The following is a 14,712-nucleotide window of genomic DNA, read 5'->3' on the forward strand; positions in this document are numbered from 1 at the left end:
TGTGGCATGTCACTGAGTCAGCAGGGCGGAGCCAAGAGAGGAGTGAGAAACGGAAGAACAGAAGGTGTGCACACAGGGTCAGCCCAGACACAGCCCCAGCGATCTTTCTCCCCATAAAAGAAAACAAAGACTACCCTGAGCAAGCAGGACAAGCTTGATAGGCATCAGGGCACTTGGATTTGAGGTCATAGAACCCAACTTCACCCATCACTCTTGTATCTTCTCTGTTACCACAAATCCTGTGTTCTTGGAGGGAAACAAGAAAATAAGCACATAACCCACTATGCAGCCAGCTGGAGCAGGGCAGGAAGAGCGTCTGTTGCCAGTGACGACTGGAGGCACTTGAGATGCAGATGCTCATCCACAAACCTGAAGCTCCGCGTACATGGAGCTTGTCCCTTAAAGGGAACAGAGAAACCATAAGCAATCTTACAGGTAGTAGAGGACGAAGATCGTGTGTATGTATAGGCTGTGTATGTCTGGACAGCTGGGGAGGCCAGAAGACATCTGTGTGATCTGGGTCCTCTGCTTCCACCTGCACATGGGTTCCAGAGCTCTAAATCAGGTTACAAGTCTTGTCTGGCAAGCACCTTTGCCTGGTGAGCCCTTTATCCAGCCCCATAAATAAATTGGTTTTTGAATAGCATAGAATACAATGTCCCGGTATGATGGAGTTCCAGACAGTCCCTTTTTCTATAGGCTTCACAGCTGCTGTCTCCTAGAGCCTCAATACATCCTGCTGTTTCCAATCTCTCTTTGTGTGTGCTGTTTTACTAACTGCACAGATAATAAATAGTGACAAGGATTATGATGGGGTGGTGGTTAAAATAGTGGTGATGATGGTTGAGAGTTGAGGTGTTGTTGTTGCTGTGGTAGTGGTGGTGGTGGTTGACGTTTGCCTGGGGGCTTCACCCCAGCTCCTGCCATAAAACCCCTCCCCAGGGAGGATCAAGAAAGCCTGCCAACCAGTAACCCTTCCCCAGGGAAGGTCATGACTACTCCCACAGGTTATTTAAACTGCACCCCCCCCCCGAATGAATATGTGGTCTCCAGGTTTCACATGGTCTCCCCTTTCCTCTCTTTTCCTCTCGGTGCTTTTTTGGACCCAGGAACATTGCATTAAACATGGGTGTCTTTTAATTCGGTTTAATTTGGTCTGATTGGAATTTGCATCGGAGGAGAGGCTCATCTAAAACGAAATACCTAACAGTTGATGTTGTTGTTGTTGGTGGTGGTGGTGGTGGTAGCAGTTATGCTAATTAGAGAAAACATTTGCATAGCTCCTGAGTACTTCAGGAACTGTTCTGAGCACTTCACAGATACTAACTCACAGCAGTAAATCTTGTGAAAGCTACTGGTCTTCACCCCATTTTACAGAGAAGGAAAACATAGCTTGCTGTGCTCTGGAGACTGGACTACATCACAGGGTCACAACCTCATTCTCATTGAAGTCAGACAGGGAACAAAATCAATTCAATCGTGTATTGTATCTCATTGTGGAAAAACCCACAGGGAAAAATAAGACAAACGTGGGAGGTTTTAGAGTACCTGAACGCGAGTCCTGGAGACACAGGGCAGTCAGCAGAGCCTTTGCCTTGCAAGCACAAGACCTAAACTCAATGCCCAGAACTCACACTGAAAAGAAAGGAGATGAAGGGGTGCAATCCCCACATCCTGGGTGATAAGGAATGGGTCAGGGTGGGGTTTTGGGACCAATTTTATTCTTAAAGACTTAGTAGCTGGGCAGCTGTGCGTAGCTGCGCGGAGACTCGCGGAACACGTGCTACCAGAGCGGTGGGTGAACAAGCGGTGCAGCAGCGGGTTAACGGCACAGACACAAAAAATAGACATAAAGCTTTATTAAAGGAGAGAGGGAGAGAGGGAGAGAGGGAGAGGGAGAGAGGGGGGGCGCGTGTGCACATGCAAAAGGGGGGCAGTGAAAGGAGAGAGAGGGAAAAGATTGAGGATGACTCCAAGAGACCAGAGGTTGCTGGGAGTGGGCGTGGAAAGGGGCGGGGACCAAAAGAATAACAGTGGCCCACTTACAACCCCACTGCTGGGGAGGCACAGACAGGCAGGTTCTCAGGGCTGGACCAACCACCATGGTCCACTTGTTGCATTCTAGGCCAATAGGAGGTTTATGGTGCCTAAAGAATGACACGTGAGATCATCTACACACACACACACCACACACACGCACACACACACACGCATACACAAATACCAGGGTGGGCATCTCCATAGAGCAGTTGGAGAAGAATGGACCTTTGTTCAGAAGGTGACATTTGAACAAAGACTTGGGGAAGAGACAGAAGAACACACCACACAAATGCCTCAGAAGGAACTGTAGGTACGAAGGCCCTGAGGCAGGAAAAATTTCTGGTCTAATCAAGGAACAGCTTAGAGGCCAGTGCAGCAGGAGTAGGAGGACAAGAGGCATGGAGTTTCAAGTCACGTCAGGCCTTGGAGACCCTTGTAAGGACTTTGAATTCCATCCAGAGAAAGATGTCCACCAAAATTGGCAAGCTGGAGATGTTAAACTCTGTTTGGACTTTGGGTGCTTCTGTCCTCAAGTAATAAACCACAAGCAAACTTAATTCATAGCTACAGAAAGCTTATGCCCAGACTTTTGTAACCGTTAGCTGGGTTTCAGGCAATGTGTGCAGCCAGGCTTCAGTTTCAGGTGGCTCTCTGACAGACCTAGTCATAAAGAAGCATGCTGTCACTATGCCTCCCTTCCATTTTCCGTGCATGGATGACAGTCCTAGCTTCCTCTGTTGCTGTGGGACGACACTGATTCAAATCAGCTTGGAGAGAAAGGGTTTATTTGCCTTATGGGTCGAAAGGATAAAAAAAATGCAGCACAGTGGGAACCTTATGAAGAGTCCAAGAATAAGAAAATAAAAATGTAGATTCCAGAAATAAGAATGTAGAAATAAAGAAATATAAAGTTATAAGTCTAGGATAATGAGAACAGACTGTCAGCAGCTTTCTCAGCGGATCAAGGATCAGTCATTCACAGTGAGCTATTTTCTCAGATGCTTACAAAGCCTCCATCAGCTTAGGTCATTTCATTTTTCAACTGGCTGTTCTATTTACAAGGCTGGAGCTTCTCTCTACAAACTGAGAGTAGTGTCCTGGCCATCCTCGATAAACAACAGATGTGAACTGAGTAAACCTTTAGGAGACAGAGATACGTGACCTCTGGGTTAGGCACTGTCTCCGTTATGGGAAACTGGCGCCATCAAAGCGGAGGCATGGGGCTCCAGTATACACAGCCTGGAGGTACCGGAGAGACAGAGGACCCAGCACAAACACCGTCTGATAAAGGAGGTTGTAAAGTATGACAGTCTGTGTCTGAGTTTTACCTTGAGATAGTGTGAAAAGCTTTCTGCTATCTTCTAAGTTCCCAGTCTAAGAATCAATTAATTCTAATTTATCAACCTTCTGTTATTACTAGCAGTCCCTTTTCTGACTAATTGCTAAAGATACCTGTTTTCTTTTTTTTTTTTTTTTTTTTTTTTTTTTTTTGGTTTTTCGAGACAGGGTTTCTCTGTGGCTTTGGAGCCTGTCCTGGAACTAGCTCTGTAGACCAGGCTGGTCTCGAACTCACAGAGATCCGCCTGCCTCTGCCTCCCGAGTGCTGGGATTAAAGGCGTGCGCCACCACCGCCCGGCACCTGTTTTCTTGCAATTAGTGACTTTTGCTGTAATCTCATATTTCATGGTAGCTGCCTAGTTACCCATTGATGTTAGAACCCACTCCCCTCCTTAGGGTCTCCATTGACTGGCCCGCAGGTCAGGGCAAGACAGTAAAAATTCCTTTGTTCAGACCCAATGCTTGGTGCCCCTACTATAAAAAGATGGGTTCAGAAACCGGCCTTTTGCCACAGCCTAACAAACACCATCTCTGGCTGTGGTCTCAGCTAGCTGATAAGCTTCTGTGCCCCGCGGTGTTTTTTTTGTTTTGTTTTGTTTTTTGTTTTCTTATTTTTAAGTTTGCTTCTGGTTTTCCTGGAAAATGGTTTCTGGAATAAAGTTTGCTTCTGGTTTATTAGACTTGGTGATGTTCTCATCTTTGCGCAACCCCCCTGGACCCAACACCTTACGGGGGAGCCTGCCAAGGTATGCTCCTAAGGGAACAGAGGTAGTGCAGGGGGGTTGTGGGGAAGGGGGGAGGGTGAAAGAGCAAAAGGTTTGCTTGGAGTGGGGACATGAGAAAGGCAGACAGACCAACATACACACATACAGAGAGAGAGAGAGAGAGAGAGAGAGAGCAGGCAAGAGAGACAAGAGCTGTGACTGACGACATTTTTAAGTGGCATGTTGCTTAGCTGAGAGTGGAAAAGCACCTGGCAGCAGGTGGTGAGGTAACCACCTCAGTGGCCTAGGCAGGCTGGTCACAGCAGCGGGAACTAGCAGGGGTTATATACTCCATCATCAGGGGAAACCAGGCCAGAAATCAAGGCAGGAATGTGGAGGTAGGAACTGAAGCAGAGACCGTGGAGGATGATGCTAATGGCTTGCTCCCCATGGCCTGCTCAGCTTATTTTCCTTGTACTACCAAGAACCACCTGCTTAGAGGTGGCACCAGCCACATTGGTCATTAATCAAGAAATCTCCCCACAGCCTTGCTAACAAGCCAACCTGCCTGAGGCAACTCCCCAGTGGAGGTTCTCTCTTCCAGGTGACTCCAGTTTGCATCTAACTCACAAAAGCGAACCAGCTGTCTGACCATGGGTTTGGGCTGGAGTTCTAAAACCATTCTGGTTTTCATTTATGACTCAGCAGAGCATTGCTAAATAGAGTAGCTAAAGTGGACAGTTCGAATAATCCAGGCAACGCCGGCCCAGAGCAGGGCAGACGTACAGGAGGCAAGTCGTGTTAGTCTGTCCTGAGCAGAGGACCTGACAAAGATCCTGGAGCATGTGACTCCTCCCACCGCAGCCGCTGGCGCCCAGGAAGCTCGCCTGTGTGAACAGTGCAGGAAGAACCCAGAGGAAATCCAAGGCTTGATTACATGATCCTGACAGGTTTGGGTTGTGTCGGGTGACCTGGGGTACAAGGAAATAAAGGATCCATGAGCAACTGGATGCTCTTCGGAAGCGGGAGAAATTTCATAATGGCTGCCTTCACCATTGTTTTCTAGGAACTAGACGGAACAAAGAGGAGCAAGACTAACAGCAGTCACTCCGGTCAGTCAGCAGAGGGCGACGTTCAGCTACTTTTGTGGTATCTTGCCTGTCTGATGTTTGGTCCACATTACTAGTTCCCTTGTTTTTGCCTTGTCTCCCCACAGTCACGGGATGACTTCTCCAATTACTGCTGACCTTCTGAGAAAGCACTATATGCTGCCACTGCGTGGAGAGCTGCCAGGGCTGTTTTGCTCACGTCTGCGTTTTCTCTCATTTGTAATTGAGGCACGATTGATACGTTGGAGAGTAAGTTCCATTTGCGAAAGAAGCCAGCCAGTCTGAACAGGTCACTTTGGAAAGCTAAGTATCATCTTCCTTCCAGAGAAGAGGTTTTCACTTTGTTTTGTTTTGGATTAAGTTTGTTTGCGGGTTTTGTTTGGTTGGTTTTTTGTTTGTTTGTTTTATTTTTTTCAAGACAGAGAAGAGTTTTAAAATCCCAGACCAGATCCCAGAGCGGTTGCAGGTCTAACTGGTTTGTAAGAGGTGAGGCTGGCGCACTGGTTTGTTACATTTTTTTTTATTATTTATGATTTCCAAACCCTAATTCTAAAATTATTTGAGGCCATTTATAATAGAAAGCGTGCATATAATAAAACTCTGAACGGTTAATACATGAATAAGAGACACCGTGAATAACAGGAAAACAACCATCAGATTCCAATAGAAAACTCAACCCTGGATCAAGACCAGGGCAGGGAGTTAAAGAGACCCTTGTGGGGAAAACACAATAATTTATCAGCTGCCACATCGCATGAGCCTGGGAGGCCCTAGGCACCAGCTGCCCCCCTTAAGCATGGATAAGTGTTGAGACATTAAAGATTGGCGGAGGCTCTGGATTGCAGGAACCATGAACCCTGGTCCATCTTGAACCAAGAAACACGAGGAGGAGATGGCCCAAGAGACAGACTAGGACCGCCTTCAGGAGGAGAAGATCTGTCCATTCACAGACTCCAGTCCCTGGGTGGGGTTTTCACTTTGAAGAAGGATAATTTACCAAGAGTAGAGAGCAGGCGCAGGAGAGAGTGGGAAGCCTGGACTAGAGATACCGAGAGAAAGCACCAGGCCAAGGCAAATGTAAAGACCTATCTCCAGCAAATGCAAGGACATACCACCGCGCCCCGCAACCCCAGACCTACTTCCCACACTCCAGATGTTAGAACTGTGGTTACCTTGACCCTTCCTTTGACCAAAAAGAACATCCACTCCAGGGCTTGACCTGGAGCTCACTTCCAGACACGCACTTAGCTTACCCAAAGCCTTCTGGGATCTCGGGTAGACAACAGAGGGGTAAAGTGGACATGCTAGATACTGACATCCCCCTGTCAGTAATGTGCGAATGTCTGGACTGGCTTGCTGGGCAGCAACAGCCAACCACTCTAGCTACTTGCTACCTCTTTACATTTGACTGATTCACTTCAACTTTCTGGGCCTCAGGGTCTATATTTTTAATGTTATAGGATTCTTAGAAGGATTACAGAAATTAACATACGTAAACTATTTAGAGCAGTGTCTGCTGCATACAAGTATTTGCTATTTTTGAGCATGCCACCAAGCCGTCTGATACACACTTTTCATACATTTTCTGTTGTCACAAAAGCTCTTTGAAGCCAATACTGTCTGTAGTCACATTTTATAATACCAAGTGAGAGTCTAAGAAACTGAATAACTCACTGGTTAGTGAGCTGCAGGTGTGAGATTCAAGTCAGCCCTGCAGCTCTGAGCATGACATCACGGTTTCAGTGAGGCCGCCCTGAGGATGGCAGAGGGAATTAACAAGAAGGGAGAACTCTCCCTTAAATGAGAACTGGTTGTAAAAAAAAAATTTTTTTTTAAATCCACACGTCTTTGCTTTACTTGAAGTCGAAGTCAGTGCCCGGGCTTGTGATTGTGACATTAGTCTCAGGGGTCACCTTGATTGGATCTGATATTAGCAAATAAACAAGCCTCTGGGTGGGTCTGTGAGTGTTTCCTAGAAGGTCTAACTGGCCGGTGAAGCCCCTCCCCTGGAGTGGGCAGCATCTCCTAGCTGCTGCCATAACATGAGAGTTCTGACTTGGGAAGAGGCGGCAAGCTTTGAGTGCACCTACCCTGTGACAGAGCCCCCAACCCCTCGCACCTCTCACCCTTAGGACTGCACCCCAGATGTTTAATTCAGGTTTTCCTTTCTTCTCCAAAGCGGTTTGGGTCCCTGGACCAATTGCGAGCACCCCACTCTCAGCAAACTACCTTGAATCGGCACTTCGTAGTCCCTGGACAGCAGAACGGTCTCTTACCTAAGACCTTCCAGACTGAGAACTTAATCTGTAGCCCTGAAAGAACTGAGGAAATCTTGGCTTAACTCCTACACACACTGCGTTAATAATTCTAATTTCGTCAAAATGTCACGTGTCTGCCAAATGAATCAATAAGTCAAACAAATTCTAGCCATTATATAGAATTCCCAGGAAAAAGCAAAACTTTATAAAACAGTGGAAGTTCGGGCCGGAGAGGTAGCTCAGCAGTTAAAAGTACATCTGCTCTTCCAGAGGACCCGAGTCCGGTTCCCAGCACCCACACTGGGTGGCTCACAGATCTGCTCTTCCAGAGGACCCAAGTCGAGTGGTTCCCAGCACCCTATAATCACAGCTCCAGGGATCATACTCCTCTGGCCTCTTCAGGCGCCTGCATTCATGGGCACATAACCACACACATGAACACATAATTAAATATGTATGAACTGTAGAAGTCAGACGAGCCTAAGAAAAATGCCTCGTCATGGCCACAGGGGGGCAGCAGAGCGTAAACTACGAGCTGCTCTCCCTTAGCCATGGAAGCACCATTCTGTTCTGGCCTGGGTTTTGAGGGGATGTCATGTTCTCTGTGACATGCCGGCCTAATTAATGCCTAACACTGCACATTTCCTCATCTGAGATCTTGGAATGCTCCGAGCAGCAGACAAAATATATAGAAAACTGGGGACAAAGACATGCGTAAGTCAGGAGTCTGTAGTCTGGCAAAGGGAAGTGAGGACCCTTAGCAGCGTTAAGGAATCCCCACGTTTTTATTTGGGCAAACATCTACAGCAGTAGAAAACAGAGTCACAGGGCCTCATGACTAGCAAGACGGCCCAACAGGTGAAGGTGTGTGAGTTCAACCCCCAGAACCCAAATGGTAGAAGCCGAGAGAGAACCAACTCATATAAATTGTCCTCTGACCTCCACACGCATGTTGATGGCATGCACATGTGCAGAGTGAACACCACACACACACACACACACACACACACACACACACACACACACACGCTCCACAGTTTTGAGGACTTCTGTCTTGTTCCATCCTTGGTCATGGTTGTTCTGCCCATCTCACACAGAGAAATGCCCCCACAGTGTAAGAAAGAGCTCATCACCTGCAGCACACACACGTTCCTCCCTCCGGGAACTTAGAGAGTTATTGTTTGGACCACATGAGGTCAAGGCCTACCTGAGTGTGTGTGCCCATATTTTAGCTATTTGTTTGTCATTCATTTTCTGAGACAGAATTTCTCTGTGTAGCCCTGGTGGTCCTGGAACTTGATTTGTAGACCAGGCTGTCCTCGAAATCACAGAGATTTGCCTGCCTCTGCCTCCCGAGTGCTGGTATTAAAGGCGTGCGCCACCACTGCCCGGCTGTTTCCATATCCTTGCCTAGGCCCTCAATGTCAGAAACCCTCTTGCCATCACCCAAGCACCCTGAATCTAGATGTAGGGTATAATTCTAAGAGGTCTCTGTCCCCAAGTACTTGAAGCTCTGATCACCCTGGGGACTTAAGGGAGGAATGAAAGTCAACAGCCTATCAGGATCTGTGTATAAACCGTTAACTATAAACGCCTCATAAAAATACTTGTGTCTTCTTTCAAACTGGGATCTCACTATGTAATTTAGGTTATTCTCCTAAGAGCTGGCATACAGGCATTCACTGCTGTGTGCCTGGCAGGATCATCTTTTCATTAGCGACAAGCAGGAAACAGAGAGCAGGGTTGCAGGGATGAGGTGACCCAGACAGCAATGGGCAGAAGAGGCAGAGTCTGGCTGGTCCTTGCAGACTGCCCCCCAAAGCTCAACCCTTGCATGCCTTCAGCCAGCTGCCCCATCCTGTTGTACCCCCAACCTACAGAATCCCCAGAGGCCTCTGACATCACGGGCCCTCCCTACTTCCCTGGACCACCTTCTCAACCACATGGTCCTTGGAAACAGGATGGTATATTTGTGTTTTATTTTCATTTCTTACAAGAACATGACATGCTCAAACAGAAAAACGAGGATTGTATACACCGCTGATAAAGGAACCCAGCTCCCTTGGTTAACAATAAATAAATATTAAAACAGTGGGGTGTCCCCCTCCCCCACAGCCCTCAGTGGTTCCCAAGGCTTGCAGAGGTAGAGTCAGGTGGGGAGGAGGCACAGCCAGGCAACAGCGCCAGCTGAGTTTCTCCAGTGGAGGCCAACAAGCCACAATAAATAACAACAGCGACAATATTAGCTGAGACAATTACCACAACACAATGTAACAACATATTATACTTAAATACTGTTCTTCTGGAGAAGCTTCAAGTGCAGAGAGAACAATGTTGGCAACCTGGGTCTCCACTTCCAGTTTGGTCTCTGGTGCGGAAGTCCCAACTTAAGACTGTTTGTTCGGTAAGACCCAGAGGTGGTAGTCAGGTTGATTTTCCCCAGCCCCCACTCTTCCAAGCAGCCCCCGATACTCCCTGGCTGCCCTTCCAGCTTCCGTTCCAGAGCTATCTTGGTCCCTGACCTACCTCTCCCCAAACTACAGTGGGCATCTCCTGTCTACAGGAAAGAAACACAGGCTCCCCTTCCACCAGGGGGCATCTCTTGTTCCCGGGCTCAGAGCCACAAAGAGAACTGATTTGATTTCAGTGAGACTTTTAGGCTCCTCCCACAGATGAATTTTCTGTGGCCCTTTCTCCCTCATTCAGTTGCTGGACCTAAGTGCTAGCCCCAGTGTCTGAAGGCTCTTCCACCCACTTCCCTCCTCTTCGACCTCATCTCGCAAGGCCGTGCAGGGCTCAGTAATGCCTCCCAGTTAGCCCTGTTCACAGGTGGACCCTGCTGCCACCGACAGGTCACCGAGAGCACCCAGTCTAGGGTCACACAAGCAAAGTAGCTTCTTTTCCAGGGCTCGTTACTGACCTGGAAAGGGGCTCACAGGCCAGTTTTTTTTTTTTTTTTTTTAGGTATAAAAATCTCATTTGGTGCAAGAATCATCCTGAGTCATTGACCCTCATGAGACTGAAAGAATGAACACAGGAATGTTAAGAAGCCTATGTTAGGGGACCCTGGGTATCTCTGGGAAGGCAAGCACAAAAGAGGGAGGTTCCCCCTTTCATAGCTTTTTCTAGGCCCAGTCCAGGAACGAGGACATCAAGATGTGAGTGACCAAAGCCAACTGTCTTGCGGACGAACGGCTGCTGTGGTTTTCTCCGGCTCCTGCTTTCAAGGTTCCCAACCACCCCAGCATGCCTCTGGGCCCTGGTGGGAAGAACGGAACTGCTGTGCCACCTTCCCCAGAGCACCCCACACAGCCTGCTTGTCAGCCCTCAGCCACAGGTCCTGGAAGTAAGGAGCCTCTCCCACACTGAGTCCACCGCAGTATCTGGGAAGAGGGAGTATGTCACGCCCAGGACGCAGGAAGGCACGTCCCTTCACTGTCCTCTGGCACTTGTCCAGCAGAACTGGCCTCCCACACAGGGTAGCTGCTTCAGGGACCGCTGACTCCACCTCTCTCTTCCTGCTGGTTTCTTTGCTGCTGTGGAGGCTCAAGTATGTGAAGGCTCAGCTGGGCTGTTGCTGGATGCAGAGGTGGAGGTTTGGGCGGCCAGGTCCCGGTAAGCAGGTGACTTGAGGAAGCGTGGATAGGAGTCCTTCTCCATCAGGGTGCGAGTCTTCCCCTGAGCCACGTCGAAGCAACTGGCAGTGGGGGCCTGAAGATTTATCCTTGTCAGCTCGCGGGTCTCATGGTCTATGTTTACCTGTGGGAAGCAAGGCAGGCGCAACGGTGAGGTACGGAGGGGCGGGGCCAAGAGGCCGATGGGCAGGTGAGGTCATGGAAAGAATAGCAGGCACTAAATAAAGAGGGAGTCTCCCTTCTTAAATATTTTTTAAAAATTATTTATCTTTATGTATTTGTGCCTGCGTAAGTGTGTGTACATCATGTGTGCAGGAGCCTCTGGAGACCTGAAGAGAGGGTTGGATCCCCAGGACTGGAGTTAAGGGAGGTTGTGAGCTGCCATGCTCGTGATGGGATATAGGAGTTCTGGAGGTCTAGTGTGGGGTGGCCTATGTCCTCTGTAAGAGCAGCAAGGGCTCTTAACCACGGAGCCATCTCTCTAACCCCACCAGCTCCGGGACAGTTCACATTAGACCCAGGGATTGGTCCTCTGAGCTCTTGGAGATTAGCATGAGGTTGTGTCATGCAAAGCCAGAAGCCGTGTTCTCTCCTGCCAGAGCCCTGCTCCAAGCCACAACCTCTGTGCTGACCTATGCAGTAATTCCTACCTGCTTTTTCCTCCCCTCGCTCCCAGTCTGCTAACCTGGCAGCTGCTATACTGAGCCCACTCGATCAGGGAACACCTCAGCTTCCTCCCCGTGTCATTTAAAAAAAAAAAAAAAAAAGGCTAGGATGAGCACATCACATGACCTCATGTCCTACTGTCTCCCTGCTGTTCCCTGTGGCGGGATGTCCTTCCCTCTCTTGATCCTTACACCCCCCTGCTTTGTGTGCTGTTTCACCCACTTCCAAACTTCTATTGTGTGCACTGTCCATACCCCACCCGGCTTATATTGAATTGGCTAACTGACATCTTCTCCCATTGGAATATAATTCCATTTGAAATTTGTTTTGTTCATTGCTATATCCTCTGAGATCATAGAAGAGCCTTGCATATAAGTGACACTTAAGGAATCTCTATAGATGATTGATGGGAAATATAGAAGCAGCCAGAAAACAAGATACAAAAACGTGGCATTGCTCAGGTATGCCCACTAGGTGGCGCCACTGCTACTGTGAAGATACCTCCAGGAGGAGAGGCTGAATTGGGAGGGAAAAAAAAAAACTGTCCCCAAAGTGGGGAGGCAGGTAAGCCAGGTTACCCAAAGTTCTTGTTCCTCTAATTGATGTGCTGAGGTTCCCAAAAATAACTAATTTACAAATATAGGTATATAGAGAAGGCAAAAACCTGCTGTCTTGTCCTGTGCCACCATGAGTCACAAAGCTAGTGTCTGGTCACTGAGGTCTTACCTCTGTGACCAAGAAGGCTGCTGTATTGCAGAACCTAACCCTTCCCTCACTGGCCCCCACTGGCCCTGATCTCAGTTGGGGAGAGGCAGGCATGGTCTGGGGTTGTCACGGCCAGTGCCAGGACACTGACCTCTTTAGGGGCTTCGCTGCAAATGTACTCGTCAAAGATGCGGTGAGCCCTGGTGGCCAGCTTGGTGGCTGATCGGATCTTCTTGAACTCTTCGCAGGCCAGCCAGAACTCCAGATTCTCCTCACTGAACTCTGTCTTTAGGAAAGCGTGGAAGGCAGCCACTCCATCTGGTGGTGGGGGGGAGAAAGGAGACAGGTCAGATTAGGGGGCAGCTGGGAATAAAGAAGAAAAGACAGCCATTGCTGCTAATGGCTCTATTTTTAGAAAGTAGTTTTCCTGAACAAGGCTCTGCCTTTGTGTTCTGAATGGAGGCTGACACACTGGGGGACTGGGATTATTATTTCTACTACTATTATTTTGCCCATGGTTTTCAGCATCCCTGGGACAAGCTCCAAGCACGTGAGCACACACGTGCCTTTCACAGGCAGACAACAGGGTCCTACTTACTCTTGCTGCTCAGCAACAGATCAAAGGACTCCCTCCATCCCAGAACATCTTCCGAGAAGCTTCTGCCAAGAGAAAGGGAAAAAGCAGAGATTTTTAAATTAATTTTTTAAGTCAAGAAAGGCATCCTAGGCAGAAGCTGATGAGTATCAAAACCAGCCCCTCAAACTCATATGCAGTCACAGTAGCAATGTTATGTAATAGGCAACTGGGCATCCAGCGGTTGATGACAGGGGCTCTTTAGTCCTCAGCCAGTATCCCTAAGGCTCCCTCTTCTGTAACCAAAAATGATTCTGTTCCCCAGATTCTTGGCTTTGATTTGCACACCTCTCCAACGAAGCTGGAGCTTCGCAGAAATTCTACCTACAACCCCAGAGTCTAGCACACCACCTGTACTGCTGGTGTTCAGTTAAAAGGGGGGTGGGGGGCTCCCGGGCAAGGTGCTCTCTAAATGGAAGCAGACTCTGTCTTAGCCCTGTGTTCAAAGAGAGATGTCCTGCATGCAGGCATCTGCTAGGGTCTGCAAAACCCGGCCTCCGCCAACTGCTCCATGGAGCTGGGAAGCCACAGCACAGCCGAAACAGTCTCACTAAAATCTCCAGGGAGGGTGGCTTTGGGCCCGCTAGCCTGTCTCCTCCTATTTTCCCTCTCAGGTTTCCTCCCGTCTAGAACCCCAGGGCTGGCAAAAACAGGACTTACCTCTCTTTGCTATATTTACTGGCCCACTCGAACTTGTTAACACCGCCAGTATCAGAGCTCAGCTCCGATTTATGGAGAAAGATCCCCAGACGCGTCTTGAACTCTTTGGCTCTGAAAGACAAACCATGAGCACGTAAGGATTCTGTTTGCTCTGCCAGCACAGAGAAGTTTGTGGCGGGGATGGCGGAGGAGTCCCACAAGAACTAACTCCACCACCCATAGTTCAGTCTCAGAAGCTTGAGTACACCCGACCATTCCCCCACCGCCCTAGAAGCTTTTCTCACTAGCGTTTTCAAAGTCTAGGCTACAACAGCAGCCCTCGAGTTGTGCCCTGATAGGTCTTAACACTTTGGGGGCTTTACGGCGCTGCAGTCGCTTCCCGCTGTCCCCTCTACCCAACTTTCCAAGCCTGCCGGTCGGTAGATTCAGGACAGCTAAACAAACTCACTCCTCTTACCTCTCCAGGCAGGAGTTGGGGAAGGTAGCCAGGGTGCGGCACATGGTTGCGGGCGCGGGACAGCAAGTCGTGGGAAGGATAGTGGCGGGCTCCGTAGGCCACTGGAGGGCGAAGAGGGAAAAACGAGGCTGTTGCAAGTACCGGACTGCTCAGATGGGGTCCGTAGAAAAGCACGCGCCGGGACCACGGCTACCAAGGACTTTTATCCCCGAGGGGGCGGGGCGGGGCCGGGCATCGCTGGCCAATAAGAAACTGGGGCCGAGTCTTGCGAGGGAGGAGGCGGGGCGGGGAGCCTGACAGGGCGGGGCGCGACTGGCAGCCCCCAGGGCCTCCTTCCCAGCGCACGGGGCAGTCCCCACCCCGGAGGTCTGAGACTTGGGGTGCCAGGAGAGGAGGAAGGATTGAAGACGAGACTCACACCCACAGATTGCCAGGGCGGAAAAAAGCCGCCGACCTCTAGTAAAAGCTGGAAAAAACGATTCAGAAGTGTCAGAGAGGTTTTGTGG

General features: G+C 49.2%; 1 protein-coding gene across 1 annotated transcript; it reads right to left on the reverse strand.

Moving 5' to 3' along the window:
- Positions 1 to 9,411: 9,411 nt before the first annotated feature.
- On the reverse strand, positions 9,412 to 14,398 carry Rgs16 (regulator of G protein signaling 16). The gene is made up of 5 exons (XM_038349045.2): positions 14,207 to 14,398; positions 13,750 to 13,860; positions 13,054 to 13,115; positions 12,607 to 12,773; positions 9,412 to 11,208 (listed from the first exon to the last, which is right to left on the reverse strand). The coding sequence occupies exons 1-5, from the start codon at positions 14,248 to 14,250 to the stop codon at positions 10,996 to 10,998; spliced, it is 597 nt and encodes a 198-aa protein (XP_038204973.1). The 5' UTR covers positions 14,251 to 14,398; the 3' UTR covers positions 9,412 to 10,995.
- Between the last annotated feature and the right edge of the window lie 314 nt (positions 14,399 to 14,712).

This window comes from Arvicola amphibius, chromosome 12 (assembly GCF_903992535.2).
Source record: "Arvicola amphibius chromosome 12, mArvAmp1.2, whole genome shotgun sequence".
NCBI classification, from domain to species: Eukaryota; Metazoa; Chordata; class Mammalia; order Rodentia; family Cricetidae; genus Arvicola; species Arvicola amphibius.